Source organism: Taudactylus pleione, unplaced genomic scaffold (assembly GCF_031769625.1).
Source record: "Taudactylus pleione unplaced genomic scaffold, aTauple2 ptg000148l, whole genome shotgun sequence".
NCBI classification, from domain to species: Eukaryota; Metazoa; Chordata; class Amphibia; order Anura; family Myobatrachidae; genus Taudactylus; species Taudactylus pleione.
In genome coordinates, this window is record NW_028284550.1 from 437,385 (window position 1) to 458,384 (window position 21,000).

Genomic DNA, 21,000 nt, shown 5'->3' on the forward strand with positions numbered 1-21,000 from the left:
CAGACATTATCTCTTTATTAAGCTCCCGGCACAGAGTAAGGATCAAAGTAAATATTAAGTAAAATTATAAAATAAGACGAGAAGCTGCTGGGAAGCCGGATAAAGCCCCCACACGGCCTGGCGCTGTATATAAACTGGCACGCTGCTGGCAGCCATGGGGCGTACGGAGGAGGGGCATGGACAAGCATATTTACCCCGTGGCCTCAATTGGAGGACTGTTGTAATAAATACATACATCTCACCAATAAGAATCAGCATTAACATTTATTTATTTTTATATTTTTTATTAAAACATAAGGGACATTGGCATAATAACAGCTTCACTTGTACATTCGTTTTCCCCCGAGGACTAGCGGTGGTACACGGATCCAGCAGCAGTGTGATGTTACTCCGAGAGTTAGGGAGTGTGGGTCCGATGAGGAGTAGTTCTGCTATGGGGGCACACAGCCCTTGTCTGACAGACCGCGGGTAGAGGGGACCAGGAAGCAGCCCAAGCAGGCAGGCACCATCAGCGGGATGCCACAGGGCAATCTGTCTCTCAGGGCAGCACTCTGATAGTCACACTCCAAGGGCGAAGATCAGTCCGGCAATAAGGACTCACAGGCAGGAGTCATCCAGCCCGGACCTGCGAGCCACAGGTAAGAGGATCCAGCCGCTCACAGAGCGGGGTTACAGGAGGGAAAGCGGCACTCAGGAAGGCACAGGTGAGGGATCGCAGAGGAGCCGAAGGATTCTAGCCAGAGGAGGCATCCGGATAGCCAACACCAGCCAAAAGCCCAAAGTGACGCCAGTAGGAGGCAAGAACCACCAGCGTGTAGGCGGTAGATGGTGATCACCGTCCAGGAACAGACAGCAGCAGAGGAGAGCACCCAGCACCAGCAACACCTGGAGGACAGCCGGTCGATCGGACCATACAGCCACAACAAGCGTCCACCACCCCAGAGATTTAAGTTAGTAGCAGTCGGGGAGGGTAGGGAGGGGTCACACTGTGCAGCCATATGGAGAGCAGGTAGGGGTACTGTGTGTGGTCACCGGAGCCACTGACCACACTCACCCACGATAATGTGCCAGGCACCCGAGGGAGCCATGGTAAAGGCACAATATCATAGAAGGTGGAAAAAGGGAGGGAATGGGAGGGGTGGGGGGCTGTGGATGGAGAAATGAGGTTGGGGGTCAGTTTAGACTTTCCCCATCTGAAAAGACACAAATCCACAATTAGTAGTGCACACACAATCTCCATTAATAATGTTATGAGGGAGGGGGCAAAGCAGCGTCACATGACAACTTACACGGTGCACGAGGAGCTCGTTCTCCTGCTGCATGATATTTAGTTTCCTCTCCAGCAGGAGATTCTTATCCATCTGCCATAAGAAAAGAAGGAAATGGTCATGTGACTAGGGGTAAGGAGAGTACATATAGTAATAGTGACATTATATACAGCCAGCACCAGACCCATGTGTTACATAATCTGCATACAGGATCATTCATACGGGAAGAGCACGGGCAGGTTCTCCTAATATTTATATCACAGCAGGACGCCAGGGGGTCGGCAGATACTGTAATGTGATATTCAGAAGCTGAGGCTTATTATATACAGGCTGCACTGTGTGTACAATTGTGCTGTCACCCATCACACCAGCCCAGTGTCCGATGGGGGCATGAAAGGCTCCCCGGGGGAATGCTTACAGGGTGTGATCAGCCCCCTGCTGTGCTGACCGGGCTGCCACCTCCCGGGGGGTGGGGGTGGGACCGTCAGAATGTCAGAAAGTATGAGTGGATGGATGTGACCCAGTTGGTCTGACGACTGGTAAAGTATCCGTACAAGAACATTCCATGCATGGGTAATATTTACTGTACAGGTTCTCACACTCAGTCCTCAGGACCCCAAACAGTGCATGCTTTCCAGGTCTCCTCACAGAATCACAAGTGAAGTAATTAGCTCCACCAGTGGATCTTTTAAAATGTGTCAGTGAGTAATGACTACACCTGTGCACCTCCTGGGTGACCTGCGATATGTGTCAGTGAGTAATGACTACACCTGTGCTCCTGCTGGGTGACCTGGGCTATGTGTCAGTGAGTAATGACTACACCTGTGCACCTGCTGGGTGACTTGAGGACTGAGTTTGAGAACCACTGATTGTAACCTAGGGCTTGATTAATGACGGATTGCAGCTGCGATTACACACGTTGACCCGCTGCGAAAACATGCTGATGTTTGCAATCGCAATGCAATCTCAGCACAGCATAACAACGCCCACTACCCCTCACTCACATCCGTAATACTTTGCAAGTCTGCAAAACCATCGGTAACATCGGAGCCTCATGCACAATGACAACAGGTCTGACATTAATTTGCTAACCTCATCGCTTGCACTGAAAGCTCTAGCTGCGTAGTCATCGCAGTGGCTCATTTCTGCACGCCCCTAACGTCATTCAAACGCACTGACACGCCTGCGTTCCGCTGACCACCCCCCGCCCCCAAGCGCTCACTTCCTGCTAATCACACTGCGATGGGTCTGTGAGATCGCAGTGAAGAGTTTGCACACTGCGATACATACCCACTGACCAGGCCCCTAATTCCTCACCGTGGCTTCCAAGGTGCTGAGCTGTCTCTGCTGCTCCCGGATGGTGTCCTGCTTCACTTCCATGACATGGTGCACGCTCTCCAGCTCCATTTCCCAGAAGGTTCCGGGGCGGCCATGATCCTATGAATAGATCATAGTGACATTACAGCAGTAACATACAACAACATGAAATGGCTTCATGAGTGACATACACTATACCCATTATACTAATCAGCTAAACAGGGCTTATACAATGTGCCTTCCTTTTTTATCATATCAACAAATCAGATCCAAGCTATTATTTTCCCCAAAAGTTTAGGGAATGAAAGCAGACATCTGATTGGTTGCGGTGGATTACTGCACATATTGGCACATTTGCATAAATGATTAAAAAGCCTCATTGTATTTGTGACTAAGCCTCAAGTCCTTTCGTAGAAAAGCGCTATATAAATAAATTATAATTATATATCTGTGAGAGCATTTCTCTTATATGTTCTTGTGTTTCTTATTCCAAATCTGCCGCATGACCACCCAAACGACCGCGCTATATATCTGTACTGTTATCCTGTCAGGTGAATAAGTCTCTTGCTGTAACGTCATGCTAACTATGTACACTGACATCAGCACCTGACATGGGAACACCCCTAAGTACAGAGAGTCTATGGGGCCCATTAACCATCCACCACAATCTGGCCGCCATACTATCGCCCATGACTGCGTTACAGGATGCGATCATAGCGCCGCCGTGTACCATATAGCACACGCAGGGACACGGGGTCTCAGAAACCAGGAGCCCGTCCCTGCCATGTGCTCAGTGACCGCATCAGTGATCTCTTCACTCCTGCGCATGCTCGGCTGCCATTGCCTAGGGGGTTCCTCCGGGATACTCTCCCAGTTATGCTGGGTACACACTAGACAACATATCGGGCACATTGTCTAGTGTGAAGCCGCTTTGTTTCTGACTGTGCGCACTCCCTCCCGTCGTCAGCAACATCCTGTGCATCTGCTGGGTGACCTGGGAAATGTGTCAGTGAGCAATGACTACACCTGTGCACCTGCTGGGTGACCTGGGAAATGTGTCAGTGAGTAATGACTACACCTGTGCACCTGCTGGGTGACCTGGGAAATGTGTCAGTGAGTAACGACTACACCTGTGCACCTGCTGGGAGACCTGGGATATGTGTCAGTGAGTAATGACTACACCTGTGCACCTGCAGGGTGACCTGGGATATGTGTCAGTGAGTAATGACTACACCTGTGCACCTGCTGGGTGACCTGGGAAATGTGTCAGTGAGTAATGACTACACCTGTGCACCTGCTGGGTGACCCGGGAAATGTGTCAGTGAGTAATGACTACACCTGTGCACCTGCTGGGTGACCTGGGAAATGTGTCAGTGAGTAATGACTACACCTATACACCTGCTGAGAGACCTGGGAAATGTGTCAGTGAGTAATGACTACACCTGTGCACCTGCTGGGTGACCTGGGAAATGTGTCAGTGAGTAATGACTACACCTATACACCTGCTGGGTGACCTGGGAAATGTGTCAGTGAGTAATGACTACACCTGTGCACCTGCTGGGTGACCTGGGAAATGTGTCAGTGAGTAATGACTACACCTGTGCTCCTGCTGGGTGGCCTGTGCCCCCTCCTACATTGCTGGCACATGTCCCCCAGCAGTCTCATGCTCTGATCTCCAGGAAAATGACATGCCGCCAATTTCCCAGTGATTTCTGCAGTGCCGATAGAGAGGTAAGTATCGTGAACGGGTGCATGGTGTGCGTTCCCCTGTGCACCCATTATAGATATGTCCATGGAGCAGAGCTAATTTCTGTCATATTCAAGGGTAATAAAAACTGTTTGATCAAAAAGTTGAAAGATGGAGACAAATATAACAATTATAGGATGTCCTGTACAAGCCAATAGGACAAAAGTCAGATCTTTAGGTCATCCTCATTCTTGCTATTAGTTCTCATATAAATTAGTACCATCATCTGCAGGCTGTACATCGTCCCGAATTCAAGGGATCCCTACAAAGAGAAGCAGATTCTGTGTCAGACACTCTCATTGTCTATGGGGAGTAGAATGACAGCTGCTGCGGGTATTACATAATATAATCTGTGATAGGAGAACGTTCCATAACTGAGGCTGAGCTGCAGAGCGCGGGGAATAGGTGAGTGTATGACCTCAGTGATATTCCCCCTTCAGTCATCTGCCAGAATGAAGGCTGAGCTGCAGAGCGCAGGGACTGGGTGAGTATGACCTCCCTCTTGTGCATCCCTCTCTTCTGTAATATATTTACACTTGTCCCTCCCTTTATGGATGGGATCAGTCTCCTTGTATGACCATGTGATTCCATTTCCCACCAACATGTCCTCTAACAAGACCACAATGTACCCCACCCCATGCAGCTGATAACCCATCCTGGCTATGTTACACGCGGTGTAAGGCAGAGGCTGACCTGCAGGGAGGAGGTGTCAGGGCCCGATGCTGGTTCTCTCAGCTCTGAGGGGAAACAAAGTTCTGTCAGATAGAACATCGGTCACAGGTCATATACATACACTCACACATACTTATACACTCACACATACTTATACACTCACACACTCACACATACTTATACTCTCACACATACTTATACTCTCACACATACTTATACTCTCACACATACTTATACTCTCACACATACTTATACTCTCACACATACTTATACTCTCACACATACTTATACTCTCACACATACTTATACTCTCACACATACTTATACTCTCACACATACTTATACTCTCACACATACTTATACTCTCACACATACTTATACTCTCACACATACTTATACTCTCACACATACTTATACTCTCACACATACTTATACTCTCACACATACTTATACTCTCACACATACTTATACTCTCACACATACTTATACTCTCACACATACTTATACTCTCACACATACTTATACTCTCACACATACTTATACTCTCACACATACTTATACTCTCACACATACTTATACACTCACACACTCACACATACTTATACACTCACACATACTTATACACTCACACACTCGCACATACTTATACACTCACACACTCGCACATACTTATACACTCACACACACTTATACACTCACATGGACGCACACACATACTTATACTCACACACTCGCACATACTTATACACTCGCACATACTTATACACTCACACATACTTATACACTCACACATACTTATACACTCACACATACTTATACACTCACACATACTTATACACTCACACATACTTATACACTCACACATACTTATACACTCACACATACTTATAGCACACACACTTGTACACACGTACATACACACACACACACACTGCATCCCTGTAATTATATATATAGCTATAGAGTGTTAGGTGTATACTCCTATCACACAGCTCCCCCTGGTAACTGAGTGATGGGGGCACAAGGCAGCTTACATACATCCCCCTCACTGTTACACAGGGAGATATTACATTGCTCTCAGCTATCTGACGCTTTCCATTTATAGATAAGTATGTGAGACTATGACTGGATAACATGTAATTGTGTCTCAGCGGCAGAAATCCCATCACACGTGTGACTATTGCGGGATTATATTGCCATGTACTATATATATGTAATATCTAGTTACTACAATGAGAAAACCTATTATTGGTTCTCACTAATAAGTGTCCAGATTGTATTTTCAGAGCCTCCCAGCAGAGAGCGCTGTGTAATTAGTGAGCACTCCCATAGCACTGTATTGTATTGTGCATCACATCTTTATGGTGTGCCTCACGTTACCCTAACTATACTATGAGTTTGGCAACCAACAGGCAATATACTACAGATATCCTATTAGGGGTTAACTGAGCAATATTTCCCTATCACACGTCCCCTAATTCTGTCACTTCCCATCTACAACACAACAGGAATATTAGAGGTCTCTTACCTGCAGAATGTTCCTCCACTTCTGAGGCTTTTTGTGCCTTTGCCGCTGCCTGCAATACACACAGTGAGGCAAATACTCACACGTTACATACAGTAAGATGATAGATATTAGTTATTGGCTTCCTAGTTAGATAGATTCCCATCCCGGGGGCTCATTCACACCCAATGTCAGAGCGGCATGGTGACTGCATTCATTCCCCATCATAAACCTCTTTGTGGATTATTGATCCAGATGGGGGCAACCTGGGAAACTCTCAGATAAAGCGTCACTTCTCATGGACGTCCCAGATTTCTTATTAAAGCCAATAAGAGCCCAATATGCTGTATAATATGTCCTATATCTGTCACCTGTTTATACCTGCCCCATGCAGCCCTGTGCTCAGGTTATCTGCATTATTCCCAGTACATTCCTCTATGTATATGCTGTATAATATGTCCTATATCTGTCACCTGTTTATACCTGCCCCATGCAGCCCTGTGCTCAGGTTATCTGCATTATTCCCAGTACATTCCTCTATGTATATGCTGTATAATATGTCCTATATCTGTCACCTGTTTATACCTGCCCCATGCAGCCCTGTGCTCAGGTTATCTGCATTATTCCCAGTACATTCCTCTATGTATATGCTGCCATCTGCTCAGCATAAGTGCCCTGTGCCCCACACATCTGCGGGACACTACCAACTCCTCATGCCCACCGTATCGCCATGCCCCACATTCCAGCCCTGTGCCCACCACTGCAGTGATTTCCAGCCTCATGTCTCCAGCCCAATATAGACAATGTACTCTATATCCTTAGTCCCAGACTCCCACAAATCACAGCCTTATGCCAGCCTCCCTTACCCCTCCTCACACTGCCCTGACCTTTCATCCCAATGGAGAAGCAATAGAGGAGGAATACAGAAATACCATCCCAGTGAATGGTGGTGCTTCTCTCCCCTGCAATCACAGGCAGTCAGTGGGCTGCTGTGGTGTCATACTGAGACATGTAGTTACTATTTACAGTGGTTCCCGGGAATGATCCGGGTTGTTGTTGTGACGTGAGACTGAGGCCGGAGCCGTCAGTGAGGCCACTTGGCATCAGAGTGGAGGTGGCACCAGTATTCCCCATCACACAAAGGTCTCAGAGGTGGCATTGCCGCCTGCATCTGGGCCACCATAGGGACAACCCCGACTTACAGGACACCCAGGTATTGCTCAGTGTCATTCAGTCCTGTCCAAGTTATTAACGGGGTTAGGGAAATGCTGATAAATGACAAACTTCAGGGATTAATTGTATGAAAAGCTCTCAGGGAGCACAAAAGGCCGTAGGGCCAAAATTACTACAAACGTTCTCTCAGGGAAATCAGAAGACACTTGGGACAAATTTATTGCACCATCGTCTGTTCCAGCCCAGTTCTACCTAAAGGAGAAATATAATGTATAGATAAATCTGTATCTGACCTGTTCTTTGAGCAGGTTTATCTCCTGTCTCAGGAGCTCCATCTGCTGGTCATGACGGCTTGTCAGGGCGGCCATCTCCTCCTGGTGGTGTTGGAGGAGGGATGTTATGTTCTTCTCCTGATTTTTGATCTTACCTGTGTATAAGGACAAGAGGACATCAGACAGATCTATCACACGGCCCCATTACAGCTCTACGCCAATGGCTTATACCATGGCAGCTGCACAGCGCTACTAATACAGGGAGAATGGTTTTATACACAATATACAGTGCATACGGAAAGTATTCGCAGCGCTTCACTTTTTCCACATTTTATGTTACAGCCTTATTCCAAAATGGAATAAATTAATTTTTGTCCTCAAAATTCTACACACAATACCCCATAATGACAACGTGTAAAAGATTTTTTGAGATTTTTGCAAATGTAATAATAATAAAAAAAAAAAACTGTAAGAAATCACACGTACATAAGTAATCACAGCCTTTGCTCAATACTTTGTTGATGAACCTTTGGCAGCAATTACAGCCTCAAGTCTTTTTGAATATGATGTCACAAGCTTGGCACACCTATCTTTGGGCAGTTTCGCCCATTCCTCTTTGCAGCACCTCTCCAGCTCCATCAGGTTGGATGGGAAGCGTCGGTGCACAGCCATTATCAGATCTCTCCAGAGATGTTCAATTAGATTCAAGTCTGGGCTCTGGCTGGGCCACTCAAGGACATTCACAGAGTTGTCCTGAAGCCACTCCTTTGATATCTTGGCTGTGTGCTTATGGTCGTTGTCCTGCTGAAAGATGATCCGTTTTTTCCCAGTCTGAGGTCAAGAGCGCTCTAGAGCACGTTTTCATCCAGGATGTCTCTGTAGATTGCTGCATTTATCTTTCCCTCTATCCTGACTAGTCTCCCAGTTCCTGCCGCTGAAAAACATCCCCACAGCGTGATGCTGCCACCACCATGCTTCACTATAGGGATGGTATTGGCCTGGTGATGAGCGGTGCCTGAATTCCTCCAAACATAACGCCTGGCATTCATGCCAAAGAGTTCAATCTTTGTCTCATCACAGCAGAGAATTTTGTCTCTCATGGCCTGAGAGTCCTTCAGGTGCATTTTGGTGAACTCCAGGTGGGCTGCCATGTGCTTTTTTTTTTTTTACTAAGGAGTGGCTTCCGTCTGGCTACTCTACCATACAGGCCTGATTGGTGGATTGCTGCAGAGATGGTTGACCTTATGGAAGGTTCTCCTCTCTCCACAGAGGAATGCTATAGCTCTGACAGAGTGACCATCGGGTTCTTGGTCACCTCCCTGACTAGGGCCCTTCTCCCACGATCGCTCAGTTTAGACGGCGGGTCAACTCTATGTAGAGTCCTGGTGGTTCAGAACTTCTTCCATTTACGGATGATGGAGGCCACTGTGCTCATTGGGACCTTCAATGCAGCAGATATTTTTTCTGTACCCTTTGTGCCTCGAGACAATCCTGTCTCGGAGGTCTACAGACAATTCCTTGGACTTCATGCTTGGTTTGTGCTCTGACATGCACTGTCAAGTGTGGGACCTTATATAGAGTGCCTTTCAAAATCATGTCCAATCAACTGAATTTACCACAGGTGGACTCCAAGTAAGCTGTAGGAACATCTCAAGGATGATCAATGGAAACAGGATGCACCTGAGCTCAATTTTGAGCTTCATGGCAAAGGCCGTGAATACTTATGTACATGTGATTTCTTAGGGTTTTCTTTTATATTAAAATAGCAAAGAAACTTTACACGTTGTCATTATGGGGTATTGTGTGTAGAATTTTGAGGACAAAAATGAATTTATTCCATTTTGGAATAAGGCTGTAACATAACACAATGTGGAAAAAGTGAAGCGCTGTGAATACTTTCCGGATGCACTGTAAATACAAAACTGTAATTTCACTCATATTGTGGACATGTCCTTCATAAGTGACATCTCATCCCCACATAACATAGACCCTATAAACCACCAGATAAGGATTGGTAGGGATCACTGCCAGACACATAGCAGCGATCCCTACCAATCCTTATGTATGTGTAATTGCTGTGCATGGTACCATGCAATAGGGATAGGATGATGGAGTACGTTATGTTGGGTGACTTGGTGAATAAGGGGTGTTATGGGAGTAGGTGGAGGCACAGCTTTGTTTTTTAATCTTCTATAATGCTGCTGAGTCTGCTTCCTCCTTGTATGACCAGGAACCAGGCAAGGCCAATGGGAAAGGAAATCAGCAATCAAGGCTGACCCCGTGCTCACATCCCTGTCCTGTTACACCTGTGACATCCCCTGTCCCCCGTACAATACAGAAGGGAGGATCATTTACTTACTGATCAGTGTGGTCACTTCCTGGGCAGCTTTTAGTTGTTTCTCTGCCCTCTGCCGTTTCTGAGAGAGAAAGAGAATCATGAAGATAATGAGCAATGCTGATAAGTATCTATAATAAGCTGAATAAAAGGAAATGTCTTGCTCAATAGCGCCAATTCCCACCAACAACTGTGTAGAGCCCAGGATGCCCCCTGGAGATTAGGGAGAGGTACTACAGGTCTCTATGAGGGAGTCATACACTGATCCTCAGCTCCTCATTTATCAGGATGTATATATCCCCCTGTGATAGGGGAGGGGGGACATCCTCTCACACCCGTCCTGTCTCCTCAGCCATATCTGCTGCCCCTATGTCCCCCTGTGACGTTCTCTGCATGTACAGTCACCAACATACAACCTCACAGAATGGCCATTTGTACATTGTACGTCTGCCACCGAAACGCCTCCCACCTGCAGAAAATCAGCGGTTCCCTTTCCGTGTGAGGGAATTCCCGCTACTTCCTATCATGGTGACCGTGCTGGGGTCAGCTGACCTGTCCGTTACCATGAGGAAGAGGAGACAGGTGACGGGGTACAATGGGGTCCTCCCTGTTATTATGTAAGTATATTATTTTTTCACAACTGGTACCAAGTCCAGGGCTGCCAGCCAGTAATGTGCTATCCTGTCGCCATGCTATGCAGTGATGGGCAATCAGCATTATCTCTGCCAACTGGTAACTAGACCCCAGAGTCACAAAGCATCCAGGGCACATTGCCCATTAGCACAACCATGGCAGGAGATGCTCTGAGTAATGGGCAGTGTTATAGTGACCCGGCTACTAGGGGAGGGCAAAGCAGTAACACAGAGTAGGCACCAAATCTTGGCTATTGCTATTCCCATGAGCCCCTGCTCCTGTGTGTCAGGGCCGTCATTACAGTCACACAGATCTAGTGACAATGAGAAGCAGTAGGTGACAATATATGCAGTATGTCATTATACATGTACTGTACTACATAGCACCTTATGTTCTAGGTGCCAAATGGAGCAAAAAAACAGCCATTTACTGGTATATCAGCAGAAATAAACACATTACTGATTGGCTGTTTTATAACCAATGACTGACTAAGGTAACTATAACTAATCACATAACATGTAAGTGCTAGCATTTGGTTACATACTAAGGTCACTGTTCAGCTTTTATAATCGCTATGTACAAATGACGGATAATACGATCCTGCCACATATACAGTTACCATATTAGCCCCTATTAATCAGAATACACCTGATGCATGGCACTGGTCAGGAAGCCACATCACAGACTGTTACCTAAGGGTCACCGAATCTGACCCCCGTCACTGTCACCCACACAGTCATCTCCTATGTAACCCCCTGCGGCCAATCAGAACAAAGTACAACAAATCCCAATAACAGTGCACTTACCTTCCGCCTGAGGCACGGGAAGATCAGGCTGAGGCAGCCCATGGCTGCCCCCCCACCAAAGCCCCTTCCCTAATCTACCAATATATACACTAAGTTATAAATAAAAAACTGACTTATATAATAACTTATACACTATAGTAACTGATAAACTGTCTTATAAACTAAAAACCTAATAAAAACTATATAAACACTAGTAGAAACCAGCAGCTGGGTAAAGTCCTGCACACTGCTCAGGGACCAGGTAACAGGATGAGTCCTAGTGCATTGTCCCTGCTCATCACTCATTGTGTCATAATGGCACCATTGTGATGTCATCGTATAAACTGTAGCAGCAGCCACACATGCCAACATGTATGCGAGACATATATATATATATATATATATATATATATATATATACACACACACACACATATATATATATATATATATATACACATACACACTGTTTTATAGATAATTCAATTTGTACTGTTCCCTACTGTACAACACTCAGACATGTAACATAGTAAGAACTCTCCACTTGTACATTAAATATACTACCTTGCCAGCTGCTCCTATTTGGAATCAATCCTACTACTACCCCAATAATAAATCAACAAAAAGGAAGAGGAATACTATAAATTAGTGTTATCTATAGTAAATATCCAAAAAAGCGCTTATGCAAGGGTCAAATACATTTAAATAAAACATGCACATTAATACAAATATTAAAAAAACATAATGAAAATAATAAACTACTGTGTGATCAGTGATAGCGCTGTGCAAAAAATATGAGATATGGTAAGAACTTACCCTTGTTATCTCTATTTCTACGAAGTCCATAGGGTTCCACAGGATACCTTGGGGTATAGGTGTGACGTCAGTCGCAGGGCACCAAAGAGTTAAGCTTTCAGCCTCCCAGGATGCACTAGGTCCCCCTCCTATACCCCGCCCCCGGGCCAAGGCACCTCAGTTAGTTACCAAGCCATAGGCCGGAGGAGGAGAAGGAAGAGAGAGAACAAAGATCTGGACACATACAAGAATCACATTCTCACCAGAGGGAGACGGAAAACCGGTGACCAGAGCAAAGCCCATCTGCAGCACAGGTGCGACAGGGCGGGAGTCCTGTGGAACCCTATGGACTTCGTAGAAATAGAGATAACAAGGGTAAGTTCTTACCATATCTCATATTTTCTACTTCAGGGTCCATAGGGTATCCACAGGATACCTTGGGGATGTCCCAAAGCAGTATCCTTTAAGGGTGGGGACGCTCCTGTGCAGAAAGGAGAATCCGCCGCCCGAAGGAAGCATCCTGAGAGGCGAAGGTGTCAAACCTGTAATACCTCACGAAGGTATGGACAGAAGACCACGTAGCAGCCTTGCAGATCTGAACTGCCGAGGCACCACGTCGAGCTGCCCACGAAGGACCCACAGACCTAGTGGAATGAGCCTTCAGAGAAAGAGGGACCGGTAGGCCTTCATGAAGATAAGCTTCAGAAATAGCCATACGGATCCAGGCTGCCAAAGTTTGCTTTGAAGCAGGCCAACCCTTTTTACGGAAGCCAAAGAGGACAAACAAAGCGTCCGACTTCCTAAACGAAGAAGTGCGGTCAACATAAGTCCTTAAGGCCCGCACAACATCCAAAGAGGCCTCACCCACGGAAAGACCCGGTGAGTTAAAGGCCGGAACAACTATTTCCTCGTTAATATGAAACTGGGAAATAACTTTGGGAAGAAACTCGGGCCGAGTGCGGAGCACTGCCCTGTTCCCATAAAAAACCAAGAAAGGGGGTCTACAAGAAAGAGCCCCTAACTCAGAAACACGTCTGGCCGAAGCAATGGCCAGAAGGAAAACAGTCTTAGCTGTTAGCCATTTAAGATCCACTGAGCCCAGTGGTTCAAACGGCGGTCCTTGGAGAGCCCTCAGGACCACAGCCAAATCCCAAGGCGCCACAGGTGGAACAAAGGGCGGCTGAATGCGGAGAACACCCTGCATAAAGGTGCGCACATCCGGGATTGTAGCAATCCTACGGTGAAACCAGACAGATAGGGCCGAAACCTGTACCTTCAAAGAAGCAAGGCGAAGCCCATGATCTAGTCCCGCTTGCAGGAAGGCGAGAATCCGAGACAGACGAAACTCCCGCGGTGCATAACCTCTCGGTCGACACCACTGGAAGAACGTATGCCACACGCGATGGTATATCCTCGCGGAAGACGGTTTCCGAGCTCGTAACATGGTACGCACCACAGAGCTGGAAAACCCCCGGGACCTCAGCATGGCCGTCTCAACAGCCACGCCGTCAAAGACAGCCGAGTCAGGTCCGGGTGAAGGCAAGGACCCTGAGACAGAAGGTCCGGTCGTAGCGGCAACCGCAGAGGAATGTCCACGGACAGACCCTGAAGGTCTGAGAACCAGTGCCGTCTGGGCCACGCGGGAGCTATCAACAGGAGCGTCCCTCCTTCCTGTTTGAATTTCCGGATTACCCGTGGAAGAAGGGAGACCGGAGGGAACAGGTATGCGAACCGGAACGTCCACCGGACGGACAGAGCATCCACCAGAGACGCCCCTTCGTCTCTTGTGCGAGACCCGTACACCGGCAACTTGTTGTTGTGCCGGGACGCCATGAGGTCGATTTCTGGAAGACCCCACCTGTCCACCAGTAGTTGAAAAACGTCCGGGTGCAGGGACCATTCCCCCGGATGAACGTCCTGGCGACTTAGAAAGTCCGCCTCCCAATTGAGCACTCCCGGGATGAAGACCGCTGATATGGCCGGAAGATTGCACTCCGCCCAAACCAGGATCCGAGAGACCTCTACGAGAGCCGCCCGACTGCGAGTTCCTCCTTGCCTGTTTATGTAGGCCACGGTGGTAGCGTTGTCCGACTGGACCTGCACCGGGCGACCCTGGAGAAACCGCTGTGCCTGCTGGAGAGCATTGAAGACCGCACGGAGTTCCAAGATATTTATTGGAAGCTCCGCTTCTGTCGGCGTCCACCTGCCCTGGAACAAGTGTGGACCCGAAACTGCTCCCCAGCCCCGAAGACTGGCGTCCGTTGTCAACAGGACCCAATTTGGAACCCAGAACGGACGTCCCTTGTTGAGGTGGGTCGTCTGTAACCACCACGTAAGGGACAGGCGAACCTCCTGGGTGAGCACAATCGTCTGGGACTTCAGAGACTGAGTCAGGCCGTTCCACTTGGACAGGATCAGGTGCTGCAGAGGTCTGGAGTGAAACTGGGCGTATTCCACCATGTCGAACACCGACACCATGGAGCCCAGTAACCTCATCGCCGAGTGTAAGGACACCCGGCGGCTGTGCAGACAACTGCGCACCCTTGACTGTAAAGCAGAGATCTTGTCCTCCATCACGAAGATCCTTTGCTGTCCCGAGTCCAATAAGGCTCCAAGATGCAGAATCCTCCGAGACGGGATTAGAGTGGACTTCTGCCAGTTGATTAGCCAGCCGTGCCGTTGCAGCAGTGCAATGGTCAGGTCCAAGTGGCGTAACAGGAGCTCTGGAGATCCTGCCACCAATAACAGGTCGTCCAAATACGGCAACATGCGGACTCCCTGCAGCCGCAGAGAAGCCGCCATGACCGCCATCACCTTGGTGAAAACACGTGGTGCTGTTGCCAGGCCAAAAGGTAACGCCCGAAACTGGAAGTGGTCGCTGCTGATTGCAAACCTGAGGAACTGTTGATGGCGCCAAAGAATAGGGACATGCAGGTAAGCGTCCTGTATGTCCAATGACACCAAGTAGTCCCCAGGTTCCAGCGCCAGAATGATGGACCGTAGGGTCTCCATCCGAAACTTCGGGACCCGCAAAGACTTGTTGAGTGCTTTGAGGTTGAGAATCGGACGATATGACCCATTGGGTTTCTGTACCAAAAATAGATTTGAATAGAAACCCTGGCCCCTCTGGGAGAATGGAACCGCCACTATAACTCCAGCCTGGAGCATAGTGTGCAATACCTTCCGCAGCTCCGTAGCCTTGTTCCGGTCTGATGGGAGACCCGTGGTGAAGAAGCGAGCCGGGGGTCTGTGCCGGAAGGAGAGGGCGTATCCGTGGGAAACCACCTCCAGAACCCAAGTGTCTGTCGTAGTGGTCGACCAACACTGGGCGAACTGTAGCAGGCGGCCTCCCACCCTGGGATCCCCCAAAGGGAGGCCCGGACCGTCAGGCCGCAGGCTTGCCATCTGGCTTGGGGGCCGGACGTCTGGTACTCCATGCCTGCTTCCGGGGCTTGACCGATTTCTTAGGGCCAGCCTGTCGAGGAAACGACTGTGGTTTGGGCCTGCCCTGGGCCCTAGATGACCGAAAGGACGATGGTCCCGAACAAGAAGGAGCAGCGGCCGACGGGAGACAGGCAGATTTGGCTGCCGCCAGCGTGGCCACAATCTTATCCAGATCCGGACCGAAGAGAACTTCTCCGGTAAACGGCAACGCTTCCAGACCTTTCTTGGAATCTGCGTCCGCCTTCCAGGATCGCAGCCACAAGGTGCGACGAGCAGCTACCGCTGCTGAAGAAATTCTAGACACCAGAGTACTAATGTCTAGAGCCGCCTCGTTGATGTAGGTGGCCGAATCACGGAGATTGCCAATCAACTCCGCCTGATCGGCCGGACAGTCGGATTCAAAAGAAGCCTCTAATGAATCCGCCCAGCGCTCCATCGCTCTGGCAACCCAGCAAATGGCCATAGCCGGCCGTGCTGCCCCCCCTGCAAGGGAATAAGCGGACTTCAGGCAGATTTCTACCTTGCGGTCCGTAGCATCCTTAAGGGAGGACATGGATGGCATCGGCAATGTGGCACTACGGACAAGACGGGTCACGTGAGAATCCACCTGTGGAGGGGATTCCCACTTCGCAAAATAATTATCCGCGAACGGATAAGCCACCGCCAGGCGTCTCTGCGGCTGGTATCTTTTGCCAGGTTGTTTCCACGCCTCCTCTAAATGGTCCACCAACTGACCCGAAAGAGGAAAGACTGTGGCATCGCCCTTCACATCTTTGAAAAAGGCATACTTAGATTTAGCCGCTGGGGGAACTTCGTCCTCAATCACCAAGGCTGTGCGGACCGCCCAAATAAGTCCAGGAATATATACTTTGGACTTAGCATCAGCGTCCTTAGTATGGAGAGGTTCCTGATCGTAAGGATCTAGAATCTCCCCATCATCAGACGTCCCTTCGTCATCCTCATAAGGAGCGGACAGAGACGCCACCGGCCTTTTATGAGACCGCATCACAGACTCCCCTTGCAACACATCCGACAAGTGCTGTACAGAACTCGTCAGGGAGTTAACCCACGCTGGCTCCTGAGAACCCGGGAGCGGGGAAATAGGGAGACTGTGGGGTACCACCAATTGTCGTGGGAACCCCTGCATGGGTGATGACACCACAGACTGCTGGGACAAACCCATCGGAGTAAACGCGGGCTGCGGAGCTAACTGGCCCACTAAAGCTGTTAACGCCTGAGCGAAACAAGCCCAGGGCGGCTCCTGTACCGGTGCTGTAACCGTAATAGGCCGCGCCATGGACAAACACTGCCGGCAAAGGCCCTCCGCGCTACCCTCCCCCTCCGCTAACGGTACTTTGCACGTGGTACACTGTAGCCGGAGGGGAAAATCACTTTCAGACATGATGGCACCACGTATGTGACCTCTCTCACCAATTAAGTATTAAATAGGCGAGAGACCACCCTGCAGCACCGCACCGCAAGGGCTTTAGCAGAAAGAACAGGGACAGTAATAAAGCTGACAGTTTAGAGAAGAAAAGATTACAGGCAGCAGCGCTAGCACAGTCACATACAATGCAGAAAAATAACAATTCCTGCACTAACAGCGCTGATCACTCAACTACACAGACACAGGGCCTGGTAGGACACAGCGCTGCATACACAGACCTGACCACAGCGGAGGAGAGGTATGCGGGGGGACCCAGACCACGATGCTTCCGTCCAGCGCTTCCAGCAGCGTTCACCATGCGTTCTGGAGAAGATGGCCGCCGAGGAGCAGAGAGGAGGCTGGCCTGGGGGAGGAGCGCTGCCACAGGACCAGTCGGCAGCATGCAGAGAGGGCTGTGTGCAGCGGGGGAGGCGCCGGCTGTGAGACAGGGAAGGCGCGCTCCCCTGGCATGCATTTAACCCCTGGGACGCCGCAGCGCTACCGCTCTGCTGCGGTCCGCTGTCCCAGGGGGTAGTGGAAGCGCAGGTTGGTCGCCTGGCTCCACGCTGCAGCCAGTCCCCAGGGAGCCCCCTGCCTGGGGACTTAGGACCATGTGATCAGCGGGGACCCACCGCGGGACCCCGCTGCTTACCTCTGTCCCCCTTGAATCCGGCCATGGTCCGGAACATCTGGGGTCACCGCTAGCTGTGACCCCAGACGCCCACCAGCATCCCCGGATCAGTACCGGCGTTCTGGTACCGGCGGGGTGTAGGGAAGACAGCATGGACGTCAGGACTGACTGTCCATGCTGTTCATCCAGATGTGCAGCCACAGCTGCATGAAGAATAAGCTTCAGGGGCTCTAGCCCCCACTCCAACAGGTGCACCCGACTCCGGCCGGGCACCAAACTAAACTGAGGTGCCTTGGCCCGGGGGCGGGGTATAGGAGGGGGACCTAGTGCATCCTGGGAGGCTGAAAGCTTAACTCTTTGGTGCCCTGCGACTGACGTCACACCTATACCCCAAGGTATCCTGTGGATACCCTATGGACCCTGAAGTAGAAAACTATATATATGGGTCTCAGGGACCCCTCACTGTGAAAAATTAGGGTCCTACTCCACAGTTTCTGGGTCCCATCACAATTTATGGTTTTGAGCTCCCCATATGCCATCAGACCACCCCACAGGCCCTACACATACTGTACACTATGGCAAGTCAGTCCCCACACACCCCACAGGCCCTACACATACTGTACACTATGGCAAGTCAGTCACCACACACCCCACAGGCCCTACACATACTGTACACTATGGCAAGTCAGTCACCACACACCCCACAGGCCCTACACATACTGTACACTATGGCAAGTCAGTCCCCACACACCCTACCATACTGTACACTATGGCAAGTCAGTCCCCACACACCCTACCATACTGTACACTATGGCAAATCAGTCACCACACCCCACAGGCCCTACACATACTGTACACTATGGCAAGTCAGTCACCACACACCCCACAGGCCCTACACATACTGTACACTACGGCAAGTCAGTCCCCACTCCCCACAGGCCCTACACATACTGTACACTATGGCAAGTCAGTCCCCACACACCCTACCATACTGTACACTATGGCAAGTCAGTCACCACACACCCCACAGGCCCTACACATACTGTACACTATGGCAAGTCAGTCCCCACACACCCTACCATACTGTACACTATGGCAAGTCAGTCACCACACACCCCACAGGCCCTACACATACTGTACACTATGGCAAGTCAGTCACCCCATAATCTTCCCCATCCCATTAGTGTCATCCTTTTGGGACTCCAACCAGCCCCCATGGGCGTAACAGCACCCAATCAATAAAACGTATGAAATGAGCAGAGGCATTGGGGCCTATGTATCCGGCTGTTTGTACACAAAATGATGCAGAAACTGCATTTTCTTATGTATTGTTCCTATGTACTAAAAGCACAGATATCTCCAGCAAGTGCTAATTAGCACTGTAAATAGCAGTCTCCATTATTATCAATGGGGACTACGATCTGACCCCTATGTACTAAGCAGCAAAGCTTTTTGGAGTTTAGCCCCGGTAGTTCACACTATCTCCAGATGGTGTAACCAATATAAGCCTAAGGCGGCTCCAGGTGCAGGAGAGAGATCTATCAATCTCCCTCCCCTGCAGCCCCCTGGCCGGCTCCGGAAGCTGACGCTGTGCCCATACACGCAGTGTCAGACCCCTATAAGCCCTTCCAAGTGAATATTAAAGGACACCAATGTATAGCCGCCTATATAATTTTCTTTACAAGTCCATTTTTTTAGTGTGAAAATCTAAATGTAATAGTGCAACAGTGCAATTATTATATTAGAGGGGTGTTTGCAGTGCATTATGGTACTATTAATATAACATCCAGGTGACTTACCAACCAATACGAGATACACACACGGAGGGTGCGGATTTGTAGGGAGACTTTCCCTGCCGATTCTGAACAGACCGATCTAACCGACAGCAGGTCCCTGCCAATCACAAGCCAGGACGGGAGCTTTAACCTATCAGAGCAAGACCACCAACCACACGCAACAAGAGCAGAGCCAGCCAGGTCCAGCCCAGCACAGGTTCGGTAAAAACAAAAGCCGGCAGTGACACCGACAACGCGTCCTACGGGACCCGGTCATTTTTAAAATCGAAGTCCCTTTTTGCCTGTAGCGCGTAAAAGAGCGCTATAGCGCCTATTTTGCCGTCACCGATGATGGCCAAAGATTTCCAGGGGTACCTCTGCAGTAGTTATACATCCATATATTGTATATATCCTGAATAAAATAGCCCATGCTCAGGTGGCAGATATGTTCAAATAATTAAAAGTGGTATACTGTATGCAACAGCAGGAGGCGCCTGTAGTAGAAAGACGCCCCCTGCTGGCTTCTGTGCTCCATTGTTGCATCCAAAAGACACAGAATAGGATCATCTGTGTGAGCAGCGGTCATCGAAGCCTCAGGTCACTCAGGATGGCCGGTGTTCTTACCGTACGCTACCAGGGCCAGTGAGGCTGACCCTGGCCTCGACACTCCTAAAAAACTGGCCCGACACGCCCCCGTTTTGTAAAATGCTCCCCATCGCCTCCCCCAAGTGTCTGCAAACGGTCACTCACCGGACGTCTGCAGCCGCAGTGCTTCCAACAACGCAGGACCCTACCTGTACTTTACACCGTACGGATCCTGCGCAGTTCAACAAACATCGGAGATGTACGTAGACCATCGGGTGTGTGTACCGCTCTAAGGCTCTTTGTTCATATTCTGATCAAAAACATTGAGGCTTCCAGCCTGTTACCGAGGGCCCCAAAATCTCATCACTGTATGTATATATATTTATGAATGTACTGTACACACACACACACTGTGTACACACACACACATTGTACACACACACACACACACACATTGTACACACACACACACATTGTACACACACACACACACACATTGTACACACACACACACATTGTACACACACACACACACACATTGTACACACACACACACATTGTACACACACACACACACTGTACACACACACACATTGTACACACACACACACATTGTACACACACATTGTACACACACA

At 49.1% G+C, this 21,000-nt stretch overlaps 1 protein-coding gene across 1 annotated transcript; it reads right to left on the reverse strand.

Moving 5' to 3' along the window:
* Nucleotides 1-670: 670 nt before the first annotated feature.
* On the reverse strand, nt 671-11,769 carry LOC148522258 (coiled-coil domain-containing protein 69-like). The gene is made up of 9 exons (XM_088474146.1): nt 11,728-11,769; nt 10,313-10,370; nt 7,975-8,108; nt 6,533-6,581; nt 5,026-5,069; nt 4,553-4,594; nt 2,586-2,705; nt 1,290-1,361; nt 671-1,193 (listed from the first exon to the last, which is right to left on the reverse strand). Exons 1-9 carry the CDS (start codon nt 11,767-11,769, stop codon nt 1,179-1,181), a joined length of 576 nt encoding a protein of 191 aa, XP_088330272.1. The 3' UTR covers nt 671-1,178.
* Between the last annotated feature and the right edge of the window lie 9,231 nt (nt 11,770-21,000).